Genomic DNA, 23,997 nt, shown 5'->3' on the forward strand with positions numbered 1-23,997 from the left:
AGTGTCCAAAAACTGACCATCACTAACACATAGAGCTGTTTGTTCACATGCATAAAATATTAAACTTATGAAAAGGGTTATTTATCTAGTATGAAACATAATACTCTCCCTCATTAAATTATCAACATTTAACTCCAAGTAGACAGATGCATTTGGACTTAACTTGACATGCCTGGAGAACAGCACTGAAAACAGTACAAGGAGGGTCCTGACTGCAGCTGCTCACATTTGTTTGGATTTTGCACAATAATGTATTATATGTAGTAACAACTGTATGAAGAAAGACACACAAAAAAATCAGTTACATTAAATGTGTAGGTGTGTTTGCAGTGATGACCTGATTTTGATTGATTAATATTTTATCGAGAATAATACTAAAATGTGTTGCAAGTAGTAGGAACACGTTTACGTTTTGAATAGCTTGGGCAGTAAATCAACAAGAAAAAACAGTAATCAACTTGCTAGTGATGATACTAGGCATTTTGAGTTAGTCCAGAAGGTACAGAGTGATAGGCATGCCTGCGAAAGCATTGAAACAGGAACCACATTTCTGTGAGATACCGTAACTCACAGTGGTGTTGTTTGCTTTATTGAGGCTTATAAATTCATTTGGCTGAACATTTGTACCTATTTGGAAAATTCAATTTCTGGAAATCAAGCAGAAATACTTAAGTTAATGGAAACCCACCAGTGCAACCAGTTGTTGACTCTGGAATAAAACACCAATATGAATCACTCTTGTGTACACCCTGCCTTTCACAGCATTTTATATGCTCAAACTGTTGCACAGACTAAACAGAGAGGTCACTTTAGTCACCAGCAAAGTGACAAGACATCGGTGGTTTGGCTGTAACTGATGAGCAGAGCAAGCCAAAATGCAGAGCTGCAGGGATTCAGAACGGGAGGTGAGGCACGCTCACTCACAGAGCTGCAGAGTTTTAGTGCTCTGCCTTAAGTCTGTAGCTAAGCCACAAGCTGGCCGGCAGGACACTGTCATTGATGTGCTAATTTTATAAAATGCAAAGCTGAAACACAAAGAAGTTAAGTCCCACACTTTCAACTGCAACACCTAGAGCTGAGTGTCTGGCAGCGACCTGACCCAGACTTGGAAGGGGATGTCCCTACCAGGTCGGGGTGTGAGGAACACTCAGAGCTTCTATGGCTTTTTTTAGCAACCCCGCTGGAGTTCAGTTTGCCCACAAAAAGATTTTTACAGGGTATTTCTGTTCTTGGCCTTCTTGTCTTTGGAAATTCTGCAGCACTGTGTACTGTCACCGAGTCCTGCCACTGTTGTACATCGAGAGGCCAGCAAAGTCAGCAGAGGGTGGCATGGAAATATCTGATGTTTTCTGTTGCCAGCTGATGGGAAAGTTATGCCCCTTGCTTGTGCTAAGAAACCTAATTGATAGACAAAACCTCTCAGCATTATCATTAAGTAATGAACCTGGCCAACTTTGTTTACAGACTGTGGGCTGAACGTCCATAAGCAGTGCTCCAAGTACGTGCCCAACGACTGCCAGCCCGATCTCAAGAGGATAAAGCGAGTCTACTGCTGTGATCTGACCACGCTGGTGAAAGCCCATAATACCCAGAGGCCGATGGTGGTGGATTCATGCATCCGAGAGATTGAAGCAAGAGGTTTGTATGTTTCAGGATGTAGCAGGCACGATAAAATGGAGATGACTTGAATTACATGTTGAGATAGAACAGAATATTATGTTTGTGCACACTGAGGACAGGATGAGAGAAGGGTTTTTTTAGCATAGGTGGTAACATTGCTTTGCATCAGCTAGTAAAATTAAATCATGACATTTCATAATGCAATTTACTGAAATGCTTTCTGAAAACATGTCAAAACAGGTATTATGTTACACTTTTGAAAGGGGTGAACTTTAAAATGAACTTTAAGTTCATGTTTAAGTGTCTTTTTTCATTATTTTCTTTTAACATACCTACAGACACTTCTAATTTCAGAGTAATCAGTTTAAATCAAGCCCATTATTAATAACCTTTGAGGACATTGTGGGCAAGAGCACACAAGTGGCTGGAAATGACTCAGACAAATGAGGTCACAGACTGTGGCGTTTTGTGGTGTTTTGCAAACTGCCCAGGGTAGGAAAGTTTGCATGACACTCACCTACTGACTGAGGGATGCCGCAGCTCAGACAGCCTGCCACAGTCAAAACTCTAGTTTGTGACAGGCTTTTGCTACATGGAGAGGTATGCCAGATTGAAGAAGTACCACCTCTCCTCCAACACATCTGCCAGACAGTAACGATCACATATTTTTGCTTTGGATGGTAAATGTGTGTGTTGTGCTGCCCAATAAGCCAAATTTCCCTGTTAGTCATAGCTTTAGCACAGAAATCTCATAATGTTGAGTTCATGGCATCACAGTAATCTGCATGGCAACACACTGATAGTAGCCAAAGGGATTTCAAAGCCACGCATCATCTCCTGAAATGAATCAAAGATTTACAAGTAAATCCCCTGCACTGCTCTGTAAAGCTCTCCCAGGATTATATCATCATTGCAAGGACAAACAGAAAGAATAGCTTGGACTAAGACAGAAGAGCTTTACTGAGATGATACAGCAGTCAGCTACATTGCATTTGAGATATAATCACTTACTTGTACATTTATTGATTAAGAGAAAATCTGCTGCCCACTCTCTGTTTTTTCAACATCTTTAAATTTCTCTCTCTAATTGCTGTAGAACTTAATTTTGCTTTTGAGACACTGATTTTATTCTTATGAAAACAAAGTGCAGGGGGTCTCGTAGGTAGGTTAGCACTTTGCATAGTCACAATAAGAAGCTCTGGGATTAAAATAAATAACATCAGTGTAACTCTGTGTGGTTAGCTGTGCCTGCTCTGCTGGGCTGCCCTTTGTTTCATGTTGGCTTAGAGCAAGGGTGGGAGAGCATAAAGCAGGTCTCTTGTGCTGAAAGAACTGCAGAAGGGATGTACTGACATGGAGAACAGCATCCATCACCTATATTAGCTGTGTATAAGTAGAGGCTGATGGCAGCACTGGAACAAATGTGCTCATACGGAAAGGCAGTCTCTTATTTACATTGTTATTTATCATTAAGCAACCAGTAATGGCAAAGATGACCTCTAAAGATTTATTAATTAGAGACAAATCCAGGAAAATTTCCCACATAAAATATGTAAATCATTATAATAGCACATACTTCACCATTAACAAATTGCAATATTCCAACATTATTTACTGTGTATCTACTGTTATTTTGTGATTGCAACAAAATCAGAAAATATAAACTCTAAAAATCTTTAATCCTGTAAAAACAATTTAAAATTACCTTGAATCATCCTTAAATGCTCCAGAGTTTCATATTATAATGATAGTTTGCTGCATTTATCCAACGTACCATTGTTCTTGCTTTGTTGCTTATGAGCCTGTTGCTTTTTAACCTGTTAGTTATTGAAGCAAAGTTAACCAAGAACTTTTTGTTTCAGGATTGAAGTCTGAGGGCCTCTATAGAGTCTCAGGCTTCACTGAGCACATTGAAGATGTGAAAATGGCCTTTGATCGAGGTACATTTTAATATTTTGTACAATTTTTATCTAAACTTTCTACTCTAGGACTTTTCAGTTCTTTTGTACTTATATGGGTATCGTGATAATGAAACTACCATAAAAGCAGAAGTAAAAGCAGCCTGTCTTTTCTGATTTCTTATATTAATCTGTAGTACTTTTCGTAAGAAGAAAGTATATTTCATGGTTGGAAAGAAAAACTGAACAGTCAATAAGTAATGGCCGGCAGAAGGCTAAGTGCTCAGGGGTTTGGGTGATTGCTCAACCCAGCAGAACAGCCTGGGCTCCAAGTTCAAGCATGAGCCTAGATAGTGCCAGGGAAAGTTCTTGGTCCTACCTTTAGCATACTCGGTGCTTTATAACATGATAATGTTTATGAGTTTAAGAACCAGGAACTGCAACTGAGCACTCATTCCGCATGTAGCCTTGCAGAAAGCACCCCAACCACTGTGCATGTGATTGCCATTTCTGTGCCTGCACAGCCTGTGAGAGGCTTCGCCCCAAGTCACTGGGCACATTCCTGGTGGCATGGTAGGTCCAGGCACAGGCCAGGGAGTCAGCCCATGATTCATCAGGGTGCATGGCCAGGCACAGGCCATGATGCAGCTGGAGACAGGAATGTTGTTGCTCAGGCAGGGCCTGAGATGGGCAGGAGATGTAGGAGAAGGCTCCAGGTGAGACTGGTCAGGGCCAACAAGGTCTCTGGGTGACCTCAGGGCCTGGCACATACCACACTTACTGTGCCTGAATACTTCTTTGTTTGGGGACAGTTTGTCATGCAGACTTCACTGGCAAAAAGTCCAACTATGTAAGAGGGAATTTCCAATGACTGTTTTCATGCTATACCCAAACATCCAAACTTTAAAAAGTGATACCAAAATGTGTTGGATGCTGCAGTTATGAAAATACACGTGGTCAGACATGGTTTGGGTGAAAGAGATGTAAAGTGCCGTGACTGCTGTCATATGAAAATGATGTTGCAGATGTGCTGTGTTAAGCAGCTGTACTGAGAGGGTCACAGACCCCATAGGTCCCACGCTGCCCCTCCAAGTACGTCTAGCCTGGCAAACTCTTTTTTTTCTGTGTGTTAGTTCTCTTCTACATGTATCAACCTGAATGAAACCCAGCAGAGAAGTACAGGTAGAGGAGGGAAGAGTCTAATGAAAGCAGCCAGAAATTTATGTCTGAGGATGACTTGTATACTGCAGCTGATGTAGTTCCTTTGTAAATGCTCTAACCATTGGGGTCAGCTCAGTTTTACGGTGTATCCTGTTACTGTTGCTGATGTTCCAGTCATAATCTGGTGGCAATCCGCACTTGATTTTGACCCACAGCAAGGAAGAAAGTGTGATTTACTGGAAAAGGCAGCATCTGTAAACAGGAAGAATATAGTCACTGGCAGTATCAGATTTCCAAAGGAAAAAAGTATGGATAAACATGGAAGCAGAGAAAGCAAGAACTGAGTTTGCATACATAAGCTGTGGAGAAAACCACTGGCCATAAATTAATAAAAAACTATGTCTTCATTATCTTTTAACAATCTCACAAAGGAAGTGGGATAAGAAAGGAAAGAGAGAATCGTCGTGTTGCCATGAATAATGCTAAAAGCAGTGGAACAGTGCACAAATGCTTGTTATGATAATGCATGACTACAGTGTTGCTGAGACCAGATGCTGAAAACTTCCCCTTCCACTTCTGATAATGTTTCCTCCTTGAAATGAGATGGAAAGCAGAAGGATTTTTATTGTTGATGATTTTTTTTTCTTTTCAGAAAGGGATTTAAAGAAAACAAAAATAGATTTTTTAACTGACTTGTGTGCTGCACAGCTAGAAGGTGTTGTCAGCTGGCAGAAGGTTAAATTGGCAAAAGATTTTCAACCTGACAGCTCAGGGCTGTCTTCCCTGTCAGATCCAGGTTTAGAGAGACAGAGACCCTAGCCTTTCTTCTGCACCTCTTCCCCTGTCACCCTAGGAGCCAGAGCAGCCTGGAATGCAGTGTCCCAAGGGCATGAAATATCCCAAATCTCTTATGCATGTGTCAGAGCTGGGAGGGAAGGGCGCTGAGAGCCAGGTGCAGGCTGTGATAGTCCCACATCCAGGAGTGCCTGGAAGGTTTTTGTTCAAAATTCATTTTCTGCCCAGAAAGTGAAATTTGTGGGAGTTTTACAAAACTGTTGTTTCCACATTCACTACAAGAAATTAACACAAATGTAGCAAAAAAATAAAAATAAGGATTTTTTTTTTGTCTGAAATGTAAAATGGAAAATTCCTGATCAGTTCTGCTTAATAGATAAGTGTTGCAACAGGAGCAGCTGTACCTGTGGCCATGTCACTATGTCAGACATCCTGGAGCTTATTGCATAGCAGAAAGTAAATGTGTTTTAAAAGAGCTTGGAATAGCTAGCTGTCAAAGCAGAAGTTGAGAGCAGAGGTAGGAACCAAAGAAGAAAGCAGTTTAATCTAACTGATAATCCAGGCACGATACTAGAGGCTACACTCTGGCCATGAATAAATTTAGCTTGACAATTTAAAGGCCGCTTTCTAACCATCTGAAAGCAAGGCTCCCAAAGAAGCTTCTAATAAAAGTAGGGATAAACACCTTAGCTAGCTTGAAATGGAAGTTGAGCAATTTATGGGAAGGATGGCACTGTGTGGTGCTTGCAGTGGCACACTGTGATTGCACCCAGCTTGAATGTGCTAGTATGCTTTTGCATCTCTGGAAATACAGCTCTTAGTAAGTGGTTTTGAAAGAAAAAATTGAAATCCTGTTATTTTAATACATGGGACACATAGTTCAAATAATGCCGTGAAGCTCTCTGGTTTCAGAACTTTTCTTCATCAAGCCATGGGGTAGGGAAGACAGGATGATGTATGGACTGGGCGCCCGGGGCTGACTCGGCCATAGGGCACCTCTCCTGTTGATTTCATTTGCAGCTGAGGGGGCACAATGGACAGAAGTCAGTCCTCCCCATGACTGATTGTTCCAGCCTTGTCAAAGGAACACTGGCTTGTTGCTTCCAAAGAATTACAGTGAGAACAGAAGAGCAAAGTCAGGCTTGAAAGTTAACGTCTCAGGAAGAGAATGGCATTCCATGGAATATTATTTTTGGCTGTAAAGCTGTGAGACTTATTTTTAAAACTGGGAAAAGTTGGTCCTATCTTGTCTAAGCAAAGGCTGCCTTGCAGAGCCAAAGTGGTGTAAATACCCCTGCTGTAAGGGAGAGTTGAGCTCCCCGAGGCACCGACAATGTTCCATTTCAGTGATTTTCATAATGAGAATGGGGGGGAATAATGTGGATTTATTCTTGTGAATGTTGGTGCTGTAAAACAACAGTTGCTCTCTGTGAGCATTGTTGAGCTGTGGCGCTCTGACAGCAATAAAACACTCATTGTGTGCTTTACCCACAGAGCTGCCATTGTCATAAATGCATTCTGTCCTTCCACTTGTTTGTATGACTGGCTGGTACAATACACTTGCTAAAAATATTATGCTGTTAAATATTACATGAGTACTCAAAGGGATCTTAACTCATATTCACACTCCTTTGCTAGCGTGTCTGAAAACCTGTCAAATTCCAAATAAAAAAAAAAAGGAAAAGGAACTTAATTAGAAATGTAATTCAGTATTCAGAGGGCATAGTTGAGACTTTGAGAATGTAATACTTACTCCATTTCCTTCTTTAATAAACTAATGATATATTTCTGTGCATCCAAAGTCAACTGAAACCTCAGAAGAACAGAAAAAAAAAAAGTCTTGAAATGTTCAGACTTCAACACCATGCTGCAGAATATGTTGAGAGTCAAAGTAACAAGGAAAGGGGGATGATGGATTTTGGGTATGATTAGGTATATTAAGCTTAAATTAACTGGATGTTTGCAATCCAATATAAAAACAAACAAACAAACAAAAACATAGTATTAATATATTCAATCATGTGCAGTGTCTTTGCAATGATGCTGAAAGTGCTAAATACAATCTGCGGAAATTTACTGTATTGAAGAGTTAAAAAGACAACTGTGGTAATGCAGAAGGTGCATATAATGCATATAAAATAGATGTAGAAATAGATGTAGTTCATACAATGTGTTAGTGTAGATGAACCTCTGTAAAATAGGTGTTATGACTTTACCTGAAATGGATGAATTTTCTTTTCATAGTGCTTTGAATTTTAAGCATGTTTAAATAAAAATACAAATCCAGGAAATTGGTGAATATAAGACATAAGCCTGCCAAAGGACCTTCAGTGGCTGAAAATGAAAAAGAAAGACAATCCAAAATCTATTAAAGGAAGGGAAAATACATCTTCCTGTAAATACCCACTGCAGAAGTGTAGGTACATTATAAAATACATATTGTTATGCTTAGCAAAAATCTCAAAAAAAATCTTCAGTGCATTTCCAACGGATGTACATTTGTCTCTGAAGTGAAGAGAAAAATGTTTGACTTGGGAATTAATGCATTTTTCCTGCAGCAACAGGTAAATAAGAGGTGTGTTTGAAGTACGTTGTGGTTTGAAGTACCTCTAGCTGAAGTGCCCCTTTAAGGAAGCGGGCTGGGCTGCTTTGCGAAAGTACTAAATAAATAACACTTTCATTTAGTGCACCGGCAACCTGGATAATAGATGCAACCCTCTGCTTTGCTATATCTGTCCAGATGCAGCTGCTATCTCCTTGAAAGTATCTGTTTCCAGTGGAGCATTTTGAGTGCTCGGTGTCCTTCAATTAAAAAGGACTCTCCACACAAAGCTTTAGAGGACTAATGCTACCGGGCCTGGAGCGCGTGGATTAAACAAAAGACTGGGGCAGTGTAAACATTCTCCTAGGGGTTATTGATGCTGTATTAAATTAAATGCTGATGGATGTATTCAGACTGCTCAGCTGCATCAAGAAAGGCTGCTTGTTTTAAACACTTAAGCATATAATCTCCTCTTGATGAGAACATGTAGGGCTATTAGTCTTAATGAGAATTATGTGCATACATTGGACAGGACATATTCCTTCAAGATTAATGCCATAGGTTTGTATAAAACGTCTACAATCGATATAAACTGTTTTACTCTGCTGTGAAAGCCTTTATCACCATCTTAGAAGCAGTGTATCAAGCACAGCCCCTCATCTGTCTACATCAGGGTATGTCTACAAGCACCAGCTATTGTGAGACAAGCAAGGCAATGGATTTTCAGTGTGTCAGCGCCTCGGTGGTAAACAGTCCAGGCTTGTGCTTGCACCTCCTGGCAGACACAAACGGACTCACTTCCTCAGCTCAAGCGAGTCTAACTTTGCATGGCCCCAGCCATCGTGTGATCCCAAGTTTTTACTGTCTTTATCTTCACTGCCTCCTGTGATGGAAGTTGTGTTATCCTCACTTGAAAGGCTAAAAGGTTTAACTTATCTCAAAGCAGCCTGAGCTGAAATTAGGGATTAAATACAGACAGCATCAGTCCCTGCTTGACCACTGCCCTATCCTGTCTTTCTGCTTAAGACCACCAAGGGGCAGGCCCAGAGAGGAGAATGGACACGTCCTCCAGGGAGGGAATGACACCCAAATTTCTCAGAGTGGGGAAGAAAATGGGTGTTAAGGTACTAGATAGTAGAGAACAGACATAGTTATTTGAACCTGAAAATAATGTTGATTCATCCTTGCTGGTAGTTCTTGTAATTTCAGTCATTGTGAGCCATGCATTGGTCAGGCGCTGACCAGCAGCAATTGGAAATTTTAAACTTGTGATTAAAAGAGGTCCATAATGGAGTTTTGGGTAGCTGTTACAATATATTGGGGGGAAAAAAAAGTACGTCATTAAGGTTGCATAATTCATCTATTTAGTTGTTCATCCATTACAACTATCCATATTCATTTAACAAATTGGAATCCACATTTGAGAATAAATCGTGTAGCTAAATGCCATAGCATGTCTATTTAAATTCAAATCTTTGCTACAAATAAATAATTCAAGTACAAAGACATTAGAAGGCATCCAGAAAGTAAAAAGGCTTTCTGACTAGGTAATCAGCATAGATAGATTGGTGCAAGACTGGAAAGATTTGGATGTTTGCTCTGATTTTTGCTACTAGTCTCCTGGTGACATGGGAAATTTATGTTATTTCTCTGTGCCTCTGTTTCCCCAAATGCAAATAAAAATAGGGATTTATATTCCTGTGCATTGATCTGTGGATACAAAACACAAAAGGAAGACAAGCTATTAATAGCTTAATTTCAACATTTAACAAATTGGCCAAATTCAACAAACGTATTATTAACATGCCTTTTTCATCCAACATTAAACATCAGATGTGAGATGCTACACTGCAGATATTGTCATTGCAACCACCAGCCTCACCAAAAGATGTCAGCAAATAAATTATTTACTAAATGATATGGAAACCACCATTCCTCATTCATCCACTGTGAAGTTGGTAGCAATATATTCTCATTTAAGCCTTCCAAATGCTTTCAGGTTGTTTTTTTTCTTGTCAGGTTGGACACAGTAAATCTGAATTAGAAGCCTTGCCTTGCTTCAGTCAGAATGAGACTGTTTTCAAAAAGATTTCTTCTTCCTCTTCTAGATGGTGACAAGGCTGATATTTCTGCCAGTATTTATCCAGACATAAACATTATTGCTGGAGCCCTGAAGCTATATTTCAGAGACTTACCGATTCCCGTGATCACCTATGACACCTATTCCAAATTCATAGAGGCAGCAAGTAAGTATTGCATAGTAATTGGTACTGTTCTTTAATCGCATTTCCCATCCATAACGCTGTTCACATTGAAGGAAAAGACAGACAACAAATTGGAAAGAAGGGCATTGTTCTGTTTGTTACTTCTCAGACATGTGCTTCTTTTACACGAAACTCTTGCCTGATTGCTAATGGAGAAGGAACTTCATGCAGGTAATAAATAAATAAATAAATGCAGAGTAGAAACGTACCGATTGGTTAACAAAAAAATGTAAAGATGTGAGGTACCTAAGAAGTAGCACATTTTTTTCTTTAAAAAGTATCTTTCGTGATTTTGAAATGGCACACGGTATACCAATAAGCAAGATGTCTGCGTCACCATGCTGGGTTCCCTCCCTTCTGGCTCCCCCAGCCTTGCACTGCCCTGGCAGCCACAGGCACTTCTCTCTTGCACTCCTCTCTTTCTCCTTAGTCAGAAAAGTTAACCTTGCTTGCCACTTGTCTTATAAAGAATATGCTCAGGGGAAGCAAAATCGCAAATACAAAATCACAAAATACAAAATCCCTTAAAAGCAGGACATAAAGATTCTTACTTTTCTAAAATTTCAAGCTCCTTGTGTCATTTTTATGAAAAGTCTTGGGAGACATATAACTGACTCAGTTAGGAGTTTAGGAATCTGTATTTTTCGTGTAAAACACATGTAAATCCCACTCATATTTTTAGAGAGATTGCCAAAAAGTCTTGAGTAAGCACTGATACTCTCACGTCACTGATACCTACATACTTAAATATGTTCAGCAATCTCACTTTATGTAATTCCATGTCACTTTAGTCTCTCCACCTAAAATTTAGCATAGTCCAGTATTAACAAGAACAGTCTCAAAAGCATATGCTTTATCCATGGTCCCGTCTCGTTTGGGCAGCTAACGGAAGTATTCGTTCATGAGATTTTATTAAAGAGTCAGTTCCAGGCAGCGTACGAAGAGGCACTTAACAAAGCTCAGGTACTGTACCTATACAGACCTGTAGCTAGAGCTGCAGACCATAGTGATGACTATTGGGTGGTCTTTTTTGCTGATTTCTTTGCACAGCCATTCTTTTGAGGTTGCAGAAGTTGGTGATAAGCTTCCTGCTTATGAGTTTAGTGTTTATCCCTGCAAGCACAGTCAATGGCTTCAAAAGGACTCCATAATAATACCTTATCTTCCTGAATTACTGCTGTTTACAGATGAAGGGCTCTATTAACATTAATCCTGTTTGGTGTTTTTACAGAAATCTCCAATCCTGATGAACGACTAGAAGCAATACATGAAGTGTTGATGCTACTCCCTGCTGCTCACTATGAGACACTTAGATACCTAATGATTCATCTCAAAAAGTAAGTTAATTGGCATGCGGGATAATTCTTGAAAAGCATAACAATTTTCTGCTTTAAAAGAGCAATATTACAGAAAACACCAATAAAGCTTCCATTAAGGCACTGCCACTAAAACAGCAACATTACAAATAAACAGACAAGCTATATTTGTATAAATGACTATAAACTGTGTACATATATAGCATAGATCTTTTTGCTTGCAGATCACTGCAAGCCTTTGAAGAGTTAATTGAGATTTGTCACATTTCTCTGAGGCAGATAATACCTTAAAAAAATACTGGAATGGTAGGTACTTTAGAGATGTGTTACATGTTCTGTGGCAAGTCATTTGATCATGCGTCGCTTGTGCCTCCCCTTACCTCCTGCTTTGTCTTCCTGCACTATAACCCTAAAAGGAAGGAGCTGTCTGTTACTAGTTGTTTGCTCACATCATCATGAAACCAAGACTCAGAAGGGGCCTATTTTTATACTACAAGTAAAAGCAATACAGGCACTTTCCAGTTATTTCATGTCTCTTTTGGTTTTAAACACACACTGGCTCATTCACTTTCCAAAACTTCTTTACTCATAAGGAATGCCAAATTTTTGAAAGTGCCTAAATTTAATTTTGTGACTTGGGAATGTACTGCCAGGTTTTCAAAGTTTTTAGCTAGATACCTAGGAAAATTATGAAGTGCTCTGAAGAAGGATAGGATGTCTCATTCTCAGTAATTTAAAGCAAAAAAAAATTACAAATACATGCTAACTCCACTTTACATGCCTCAGAAAGCCTTGTTTGTAAGCTTTTAAAAACTGAAACTGAGTAAAGACTGACACTGTCATCTCAAAGTATGCCTTCATTTAAGAGCACATTGCCTGAGATATCCCTGTTCTGTTGTTAAAGTTTATGGTGCTATTTGGAAACAACAAAAAGGGGATAAGGGAGGAATTCAACTACTCATCTTTTGAGAATTTTCTGTTTTTTATCTGCACTATCCTGCACTATTAATGCCAACATGAAAAGGAAGAGACCTCAACTCACAAAAAAAATTGCATCAGAGAGCTCGTGTGATGTGCATTTCATGCTTAATTCAGTTCTCATTATGCAGAGACTTTTCTTCATTTTGAATTGTCTCAGGTCATTACACTGAGTAGTTCTTCCTTTTGATGAGACATTACCTGGGCATGCAGGAGCTCCTTTGGACTCTGCAGAAATTAGATGTGTAAACACCCAACCTTGTCAGCACATCTGCCAAGACAATTGAAGATGAACCACATTAGCTTTTAAGAAGGCCTGTGGAGGGTGCAGACAAGCCAGGAACCTACATACAAGAGTGGTGCTTTCACGTCCTGGCAGTAGAGTTTTAATAGCCAAGAAGCCAATTTACTTGCCTTCATTCTTTTTCATGAACTGCAGTACAGACTTTTGTTCAGCTGTTGCGCTGAACTACTGAAGAGACAAAAAAAATCAAACAGCTGATTGATCCAACTCTCTGAATTACTTGCATGCCATGCAATACATTTGCTTTCCTTTTCCAAATTGTAGCTTTCAGCATCTGCACTGAAATCAAGCACGAGCCAGTTCCTATGGACAATTTGACAGTGAGATCACAAAGAGATAGAAGGAAGGTTCCTCTAGGTTCAGGTTATGCTGTTCTGTAGGTTAAACATAGCATCCCAACTCCAGCTCCATAAAGTCCTTCCTGCACGAAGAAAACATGTTGTCAAGGAGTCTTTTATGTAAAGACTGCAGGGCCATAGCCTATATACCAGCACTCATTGTTAACGGAAAAGAAAATGCATTGAGTTGTTAGAAGCACTTCATATTCCTTTATCAAATGAAAGGGACACAAAAATGAGCTCAGGCAAAGTTCAGTGTGCTTTGTGTTGCTTTTGAAAAAAAGTAGAACTACCTTTCTAGTATCTATATATTGCCTTTCTCTCTCCTCTCTTGAAATAATACTGTAGCATAGTCAGGAAAATCCTGCAGAGGATAATGTCAGCAATGAAGAATGGGCTTGTCAATCAATTAATTAACTGTTTTTTTCAATCAAAAGGGAATTTTCTTTCTGATGACATTTTACTCAGAACTGGAGGAAATACAATAGAATGAGCAGTCCCCCCTGTGGTGAAACTCCAACCATGCTGGAGTTTCAGTGAAGCTGAATCTCCTGGGCTCACCCCAGGCCATGCTGGCAACAAGCCCCATACACCTGCACAGAGGTGCTAGTAAGATGTATTGTAAGATGTATGTCATTGCATTGCTGTTCAACACCGTTGCTTCATACAGGCACTGGTGGAAAGCAGTGCTGAGCATATAATACTTGCACAACAGCAGCTGGAGCTAGGCAGCCTTGGTTTGCCTTTCCTCCGTGCAAAGCAACAGCTAACATATCTGTGCTAGATATGATACAAGGTGGTGACACAGCTGTGGGTAAGGGCACTAATGGATTCCTGAGCTGAAAGCAAAGAGAGAAGGTGTTTTTGCCTTGGCAGATCCACTCTTTGCAGAGAGGTAGTGGCAGAAGCAAAACCTGGTCTTTTATGGACCTTGCCAATGAGAAGACTAGAACGTCCCTTCAGGTTTTAGCCTCTTTGTGCTCCCCTGGTGGTATCCACTGCCCAGCTGCTCTCCAGCTGGGAATTGCTATGGCCAGGGTGGTCTCAGCTGTCGCCAGAAGAGCTGGCTCCTAAACCAGATGTGCTCCACCCTTGCGGAGGATTTGTGTGTGGAAGAGTTGTCCAACTTCACACAGGCTCTACTTAGTAACATCAAGTATCTGGTCGATGAGAGACCTCGGCTGTCTCTAAACAGCAGTGCAAGAGCCCTCAAATGCCAAAGGATTGCTGGGACAACACTGATGCGGTCCAGTTGTACCAGTGGAAGCAGACCTTGCATTTTCCAGTAGGCCTAAGGAGCGACTTCTCCACTGTCAGTGTTTGCTCCAGCCACATGGAGCCTATCTTCTCTAGAATTTACATCCCTGACCCATGTCAGGGAACAAAACAGCCTGGGATCCTTCTAGAAGTGCCTCTGGTCTTTGTGAAGGATAGATGGCATTTGTAGCCATCTGACTTCTAGCTGCATGGAGCCTGCCTGCACACAACAAAACACAGCAAGCCACCTTTCTGGACTGCTCCAGGTTTCAGCCTACTCCTAAATATAAAGAATAAACAGAATAACTCAGCTGTTGGTTGGCCTGAGATAGCCAGCAAGCCAGAAATATGTGATCAGGTTGGCTGCTGAAGGCTGGAAGCATGTCTGTGAGCAATGGGCCGTTGCCATTGGTCATCAAAAGAAATACTGGGTTCATGGTCAGCATCCATACCTGGCGTGACACACACCAAGCACAACATGACAGAGAAATGTAATTACTGTGGAGTAGGGGACTTCCCCATACATCACAATTTCAACCAGGATTCCGTTTTTCAAAAAAGAAATTGCCACTAATTTATTATACGTTAATGGGTAGCCATGTAGAATAATCACTCAAGAGTTGCAGGAGGGGTGTTTAAAGGCACTGGAATACACAACCCCACCACAATGGCATTGTACTTGCAATGGAAATAGTTACTGTGGAAATAGGTACTATACTGAGTGAAAGTAAAAATTGTTACCAAAAAAATGTCATTATCTGGCAATGCTTAATGTGAAGCAGGGCTGCAGGTTAAGATACAATATGTACTTTTCTTCTGGGAAGTGAACTACTTACCTTTTTATTTATTTTCTTCTATTTTAGGGTTACTTTGCATGAAAAGGAGAATTTTATGAATGCTGAAAACCTGGGAATAGTGTTTGGGCCTACTTTAATGAGACCTCCAGAGGACAGTACCCTGGCTACTCTGAATGACATGCGGTACCAGAAGCTAATTGTGCAAATTCTAATAGAAAATGAGGATGTTCTCTTTTAGACAAACATAGGTGCATCTTCAAAGCCATTTGTTTAAAAATAATTAGTTTGAAGGGAAAGCAACATTTCTTTAATTTTTTTTAAAAAATAAAGGAAGAGTTCCTTGGCTGCACTTCAATTTCTGCAAAGTTGCAGATGGATGCCAAAATGTTTAGGGAAAGCCTATGTCTCATAGACATATGCCTCTTTGTAGAAGGGAAAAAAAAAAAAAAGGTCAGAAAAAATCCTCTCACCTTGTATCTTTTGCCTTGCCTCAGATGTATATTTGTTTTGAGAAGTTGCAAACAATTTTATTGTTAACTTATTAAGAAACACAAAACGTATTTTAATATGGCTAGAGAAGCAAAAAGGTACTTAATCAGTGTTACTTGTATACAGCTATACATTTCCCTCTCCATTAGACATAATTATATATGTCAATTGTGAAACAGAACCTATATTATAAAGATATTTTTACTTTACCTAGCTGAAAGAATGACATTTTATTTTAGCAAACTATAAATCAATGCGGTGCATTGATTATTTTCCATGTAATTCTTTCCTGCATTTTTGCTATGATATATTGAAAACAATTACCACTAATGCAGTATTATCCTGACATACCTCTTTCATGGCAAATGTTTTAAAGGAGAATCTTGTGTGTATTCCAACTTTCCTTAGGTTTCTTTGCATTTAGGCACTAGCATTCTAAGATTGTATAGTACACTTCTAACCATTTCATATTTCCTGAAACATAGTATTTTCTCTCTCTTTTTTTTTTTTTCTACTCCCATATAAAATATGGTATTGAGAATTTTTGAAAGTCCTGGTGGTAATATCAGTTTCACACGCCAGATTTATTTTTTTTTTATTACATTAATATGTAAGTTAAGTGATGCTGGGACACTGGATATTTTCTGGCCTTGTTGAAAAGTTAGCACTTTTTGGGTTAAGTATGAAGGATTTGTTTTTTTCTGTAAAAATCAAGTTATGTTTTGTCATGTTTCTGTATTTATAAACGTACAGTAAATCTGCTGAAAATGTAGGTATTTCTCTTGAATGTGTTTCCTGATGGTTTGTTTAAAAAAAAAAAAAAAAGAAAAAAAAAACAAGAATATGTAGGAAATGTGGAAGTTGGTAAATTTAATTATTACCAAATTTTAATATTTTTCTCCCCTCACAAACATTGACCTACAGAGTTCATAGTCTAACTGCAACTTATTCTTAATGTTAAAACTGTTTCTCAGCATGAGATGTTTCTGCAAGCATAGAAATCAGCATACTTTACTACCAAACTCAATTTTCAATACAAAAGAACTATAATAATTCCTCATCTTGATCATTTGTATCATATGCTTGGTAACTCAGTTTCCTGAATTATTTCAGGGAGCACATGTTTCTATTCAAATTGAAAAATATGTGTAACTATGATAATGAAGGGAAGTGGAGGGTATTACTGTAAATTTGTTGTCTTCTAGAGAAATAACTAAGGGCTAGATAGATTAACCCAGATTGCAGAGCAAAAGCTAAATAGTCTGAGTTCCCAATACTTCTATAGATCCTCCTGACTTGTACAGGACTATTTGTTGTAGGTTACGTACTACTTAATACTGTCATAAAAATGATCTGGAAATGGTTTTATTTTGTGAAGTGAAATATGCTTTGTAATTTATGATAGTGTAAATGGAAGGAAAATCCCATTAAATGTGTTAAAGAGTTCTGGTGTCTGTCACTGTCCACATGGCAAACCATGGAATGAAAATCAATCTCCAACTATCATCCTGACATGGCTGGAAAATACTTGGAAAACTTAGTTTTATTAATGCCAGCAGTTTCGGTGTTACTTGGGTGCCCATACTACCAAACCTCTGTGCACGTGTATTTACCGTCATCACTCTGAACCACCTCTGTGTAAAGCTTCAAGCAAGCAAAGAATCAAAAATATCAATCCAATCAATTCTGTGCTCTCCAAAAATCAATATAATCATAGCAATTTTCTGATCCCTTGAATGCAGACATTTGAGTAGCAATGATTTTATTTTTTCCAGTCTGTTCAGTAAAGTGTTATATTTTAAAGGCAAAAAATATATATATTTTAGTACATTATTTTTATTTTCGCAGGAACACAAGCCATTCTGCTTCTGTTTCTCCCTTTCCTTCTACCATTAGCAATCTGGTAGTCTTCACATGTCTTACAGTCTGGGATCTATACCATATATACCAGCCTAAGGATTCAAAGCAGCATGTTTAGAAATACCCACGCATAGTGTCTTTGGAGAGGCAGCAGTTTCTCTTCTGTTCAGTGGGGGGAAAAATATGATTCTGCATCTCAAAGGCTAAATACCTAATGAAGCTTCCATGTGTGCCTTGGCTAATGCGTAGCCACCGTCCTCAGGGACATGCTTGCTGTGGAGGTAGAAGGATCCTGTCCCCGCTGTTCCCTATTAGTGCTGCCTTGTGCTGCACACACTTGGTCTCTTGTGGCAGACATGCTGTGGCCACCGCAGCTGTACCTGGGTCTGAGCAGCATCTTTGAGATCTAATATCTCTGCTTCAGACTCACCATAAATGAAAAGCCAGCAGAGTTGTCTCCATAGAGCTGACTGTCAGTGCAAGCCTGTACTCCAGTACACAGAAAAAATGTTGTGTCTGACTGGGTTACATAACACCTTCCTTTTGCTTCAAAGCATTCAGCAGAGTGTGATGATCGATCTCACACCGGGCACTACAAGACAGCAGTCAGAGTCATCTGAAAGGTGCTCCAGGAGGTTCTGGTTGTGCTGGTGTTAACTTCCCTGAGAGGTCATGTCACCTAATGCAGCTGTACGTCCTGGGAAGCAGGTGAGATAGCTGCATTTTGGAGGTCTCTTCCAACCTAGATGATTCTGTGATTTCACTGCAGCTGAGTGTTAGGCAGGAGCCTTGTTCTTCTCCAGGTCCTGGAGGAAGGCCTTCATGCAGCAGTCATGCTGTACTGCAGCATCCATGCACGCTCCCCAAATGCCATTCTGCTAGCCCCATCTTCTGGTGTGATGGGTGCTGTCTGTACCCCGATACAGCTGGCCCTTGGAGCTACCATGGTGAGACAGCTCACCTCCCATAACGCAGAATTGTCTTAGCCGTGCGTAGTATAACATTGCATGGAGTTAATGATTTAAAGTCACGTTCGTACGTGCTGCGGAGCAGCAGAAGGCTCTTCTTCCTAGCTCTGTCTTTGCAAGACTCACTGCAGTATGGTTTAACTATTCTGAATCTGCTGGGACAACTAAGTGAAGGAATTTTTTTCATGAGAACAGTGTAGTCTGATATTTACAGCCTGTATCCCACACACCACACATCCCAGTCGTGCTCTCCCCTTTATGTCCACCGTATTCAGTTTCCTCACCTCCATTCTCTAGCAAAGTAGTTTAAGCTACAGAACAAGTCACTCAGTACCACAGTCATTTTAAGCAAAAGGTAAGACTGCGGTTTCCTCTGCACTTAGCAGTCTCAAAGCTCACACAAGGTTGGAGATTAATGAAGGAGACATCTGCAGAGATGAGTGACCTCAGATTTTGGGAAGGAGTACATCAGGTATGGGATCTCTTATGAGACAAGGTGCTTAAGGAAAGACCTGAGCAGTGTGACTGTCAAATTTAGGATACAGGAGGGAGGAGGGATTGTGGGTGTAGTATTGGGCAAAACCCAGGTGTTTTTAAGATCTGCGATGTGCCAGGAGTGCCTGTGGTAACAGTCAGCTGGGCAGAAGAAAGATTTGAAGTCCCACTGCCAAAGAGGTGAAAGTGAGCGTAGGTACTGAAAGCAGTTTGCAGAGCACGTGGAGCACTGTGTCTTTTGCGATAAGCTCAAACACTGCACGATGCCGACCTGTGCAACCAGGACACCGAGAGCTGACTAACCATGTTTGCACAGGGCCCCACCTAGACTCACACATCCAGAGGGGGGACACTGTCCGAACCCATCTTAGCTGCTGCTCTCCCTCCATCCCACCTCAGGACGAAGACAGCCCACAGCCACGTCAGTGCTGCCACTGTCGCTCCCCCCACAGCCGAGTCCGTGGCAGGACAGAGCTGCTGCCCTGCTGAGAAGGGGCCAGGTACAGCAGAAAAGGAGATAGTGGTGGGAGAAAGGCTCACTGATGTCTTCACGTGTAGGTTCTTCTCCAGCTGTTCAAGCTCCCCAAAGCAGCAGCAGCTGGAGAGGCTGACATTTCCCCCCGTGCTGCACTTTCCCCAAACCCTGCTCAATAGGCACACACAGCAAGGACCTGCCTGGCATCCTTCTTCTTTGTTGACAAATACAGGCTCTATGTCTGCAGAAAAGGGAGGAAGAAGATTTGAGTGCCAACAGACCCCATTGCTGATAAGCAGGAACCATTGAAAACTGAGCAGGAAGGTAATTGACAAACACTTACACAAGGAGAAGAATGCCATCTAACTGGATCCTCAAAGCAGAATTATATTGCCGTATCCCCTAAAGCTATCTAAAGGCAATGAAGAGACTATAGAGCTCATGGAGATAAGAAGAGTAAGAGCATCAATACGTTTTATGTTCCTTAGCTTGTAGAGATTCATTCCTTGATTAAAGCAATGATCATGGTTAAGATTCAGAAATCTGAGCCTTAAGAAACTGATTATTGCTGAATGCCATAGGGCTTGCATATTTACCACATCAGTGAGTCTTACTGGAACTCGTATCTTACATTCTCTTTTAAGGCATGGTCTTCTGGTTATAACTATGCTGATGCTATGGCTAAAACCAGGATTGGGAGTTCAAAGCCTGAAGGACCTGGATTATTGCAGGATGGTGTTTGGACTGCAGAGAGGGAGAAAGCATGTATCAAATGAGGCCCGAACCTTATAAGCTATCATAGAAATGAGCAAGGGGTTACAAGTGGGGAACCTGTCAGGGTGCAGTTTACGTTGTTCTTGGGGATGTTATGAACCAAGCTTACCACTGGAAGCTGGAAGCTGCATTCACTGCATGGTCCTGCAGACCTCATGATGTGGGGAGGCTGAAGCTGAGAGGAATGAAAGTGTTCTCTTTCCTAAAAGTATGAGTCACTTGTCACTATGAAGATGAAGGTTAGAATGAGGATTAGGGTTAACTTTAGGGTTTGGAACTAGAGATCCTGAAGAACACAAATTTGAAGACACCTTATTTTCTGTTCTGCTGTAGGGCAGGTATGTGTATGACCAATGTGCATGAAGAAGCAATTTACCATATGCTGTTGCCCAAGAAGATTAGAAGGGAGCCTGGGGTCCATTGGTGTTTATAACCAAGGTAACACCACAATTGGTGTTTATTAACAAGGTAACTGTTAGGGTTAGGTTAAGAATCCAAATACTGAGGAACCTGTATTGTTCCTCAGGCTGCTGCACAGCCCTAGCATTAGGGAACAGGCCTGAGGTCAACACGGGAGGGGGTTTGGGCGTGGGAGGTATGAGGGTGAGGGGAGTTGTGGGCATGAGTCTAACAGTTATAATTAAGGTAGGATTTAGGGTTAGACTTTGGAAATCTAAAGCCTAAGAACAGAATTGGGGTTAGTGCCAATATATCTGGAGTAATGGAGTATATATAAAGTAACTCTTACACTGCGTTGATAGGCACCAGTGCTTTACTGTCTTTTTTGATGAAGTCTTGACCCTTCATTTTAGGCATGGGTATCGTTAAGGGAAAGTTTCATAATCTATTGTGCTCTGAGCCAAATTTCTTCTTGAAGCCAAACTTTCCATTGAACGAGGATGATCACTAGCATTAATGCAAGTTAACGTCTTACATTCCTCTACAGGACTAGCTCCTTTCATAAAGGTACCATTAGGGCTCATGTAAGTAAAGATATTGTCCAGGCTACTGTTGGAGGTAAGATTAGGAGAGTTTAGACTACATCTCTGTCACTCAATAAAATGGGACCAAGGACCTCTCCCATGCCAAGCAGCACCAACATTCCCTGTCCATATTATACAGGACTTCCCTGAGGTTTTCTCAGAGTCCCATGGTATCTATCACCTGTGGCCTTTGAGAAATATTTTTTTTTTCTAGAAGCACTGAATCAAAGAATTGATTTAGTGTCCATAACAATGCAAAGGCCATGCTGCAGCCCATCAGACTGGTATTTTTATTCCCTGAGGCTGCGATGGTGTAATGCATGTTGCATGAGGAGTGGTTGTGTATTGAAATATTTGAGGGCGCAAAACCTGTTACAATAAATATTAATAAATTTTATTACAATAAATAAATTTTACAAATTTTACAACAAATAAATACAAAATAAATTACTGTAAAGCGGGAGGACTGTGGAGGGAGACAAACTGGTGTCATTCTGTCCATTCTGCCTAGGGGAATAATCCCTTGCTCTTACGGCCTCCAAACCATGCCTGAACAGTGGGTATTAAATAACATTAGGCCAAAATCACGCCAGGGTGTCACTACTGACAATATGGCTGACTCATGAGATACAAGGTTCAAACTCACTCCCTGGCTGTATTTTTTCGGCAGTACAGACATAGGCTGGGTGTGAAATGCTGCATTTCTTATTGGATACTGCAGTCCCACAGCATTTAGCAGCAATGCGGTGTCAAGAGGGAAAATGTTCCTCTCTACAAAAGGGTTGGATCCTTCACCATAGTTATGGCAAAGGCTGAGGTTTGAGATGCTGCTAGCACTTGGAAATCTAAAGCTTAACGAACTGAAATTATCACTGGTTTCTTCATAGCAGACAGCATGACATGGATGGGAGCCAATTCTTCATGTGTTTTTTTTCCTGTACTTATAGGACCCTTGGTTATAATTAAGATGACATCTAGGGTGTGCGATTTAAGAGTTTCAAGAACTGATCTTAATGCAGAATGCTGAAAGGCCCACTTGTGCCAACAGCGTTGCAAAGTTTCTTTCTAAGGGCCAATTGCTCAGTGGTATGTCAGGTCAGAGGTAAGAGTCTCAACTTGCAGAATCAAGTGTGCTTTTGAATGTCACTGGGAACATGGGCTTACAAAGAGCTCTGCACTCTGTAGGTGCCAACACCATATGTTCTTTTTTACGGGAGGTTCAAACATCGTTGGACCCCCTTCATATAATTGTATCTGCATTTAATACTGGGGTTATAGTTATGTTATGCTTTGTTTTACTCCTAGTTTGAGAAATGAAATTAAAGTTAGTCTTTGGGAACCTAAATCTTGAGAATCCTAGTTCTGAATTTTGGACAACTTGCTGGGTTATGAAGTGAGCCGATGTCAGTATGGTCCAATCCTGCATAAAAGGAGCATGTTACAATATAGAAGAGACAGATTCCTTTTACAGTGTATTGGGGTGTCTGCTAGAATCCCACACATTTACCCAGGTGGGACTACAAAATCATGTTAATTTTATCCTCTCTTTCAGCAAAGAAAGGGCAGAATTTAACTGCAGCAGTCTTAAAATAAATATAGTATTTAACTTCCACACATTGAAAGAACTATGTAATTGATTGTTTTGCTTTCTTTTTATATCAATTCTGTAAATATGTGCACACTGAAGGAACACAACGACTGCTTACTGTTGCAATAAGAAAGGGGCAGAACATACATTTTTCACTGCCAGAGCTGTTTTTATATAAACATTAACCTCAGTGACAATCTTGTGTAACTGTGTTGTGAGTGATTCATAGCAGTGACTTTCAGATGCAGAGCAGGTTTTGCTGTTCTCCTGTGCAGCCGCATACACTCTCCCACTCACACCGCCTCTTATAAAATTTTCCAAACTGCCTGTCTCCTTTCAGGAGACCCTATTTTCAATAAAGTGCCAAAAGGGACAAATCTCTTTCATTGCAAGATTCTTAGACTGAACTAAGAAATGCACCGATTTGATGAAAGTTTGGTGTTATATCAGCTAAGAGGTCAGGTCTATGGTTATCAAATTAAAATAAACAAGTAATACACTGGCAAATGTTTTGTATAAGCCTGTAAGAAGAGTGGAAGCTATACATGTTAACCAATAATGTTGAACTGTTAAAAATTGTACTTATTTCTCCACAAACTCCCAGGCACTTTCGGGGGACACAAGATGAGGAGAAACGCTGGCGTTCCCTTTCTCCATAGATACAAACGTGTAGCACAGTGGCAAGTTATGCTCACTGGGGGAAACGGCCCCATGGTCTCAGAGCCCAATGCCCTGATGCTATGAATCTTGGAAAATGTTAGTCACTTGCTTGTTTGGAGGCGATGCAAAAGCCCTCTTTTCTTGCTGGAAATTACTGGTTTATTCCAGAGTGGAGACCTTTTTGCTGTTGAAATCAGTGAGCAGGACAGTTTAGAGTGCTTTCAAGTGTGTGTGCGTGTGCATGCTCCCCTACCCAGGGCTTACCTTTATGGGCTACTCAGGGAAGCAAGAAGCAGCAGTTGAACTGCAAAGACGACGAGGCCAAAATACCACCGCTCCCACCAACTCCTCCACAAGCTCACCGACAGCCTCGTATAACGGAGCGCGCAGCTGGTGGGTGACAGGAATCACATGAATTTTACGTGTCGTGTTTCT

General features: G+C 40.6%; 1 protein-coding gene and 1 long non-coding RNA gene across 2 annotated transcripts in view; one reads left to right on the top strand and one right to left on the bottom strand.

Annotated features, from left to right (window-relative positions):
- CHN2 (chimerin 2) overlaps positions 1-17,205 on the top strand; it is a 165,949-nt gene extending 148,744 nt beyond the window's left edge. The window contains exons 9-13 of the mRNA XM_080582200.1: positions 1,465-1,638; positions 3,483-3,560; positions 10,125-10,262; positions 11,512-11,617; positions 15,337-17,205. Coding sequence (XP_080438326.1) covers positions 1,465-1,638; positions 3,483-3,560; positions 10,125-10,262; positions 11,512-11,617; positions 15,337-15,508 — 668 coding nt within the window. The 3' untranslated portion in view covers positions 15,509-17,205. The remainder of the gene's footprint in view (positions 1-1,464; positions 1,639-3,482; positions 3,561-10,124; positions 10,263-11,511; positions 11,618-15,336) is intronic.
- On the bottom strand, positions 16,562-23,960 carry LOC308190612. Its single transcript, XR_013947370.1, has 2 exons — positions 23,827-23,960; positions 16,562-19,798 (listed from the first exon to the last, which is right to left on the bottom strand). It is a non-coding gene; the product is annotated as an uncharacterized lncRNA (long non-coding RNA).
- Positions 23,961-23,997: the final 37 nt, after the last annotated feature.

This window comes from Anser brachyrhynchus (genome assembly GCF_964034855.1).
Source record: "Anser brachyrhynchus genome assembly, chromosome: 2".
NCBI lineage: Eukaryota > Metazoa > Chordata > Aves > Anseriformes > Anatidae > Anser > Anser brachyrhynchus.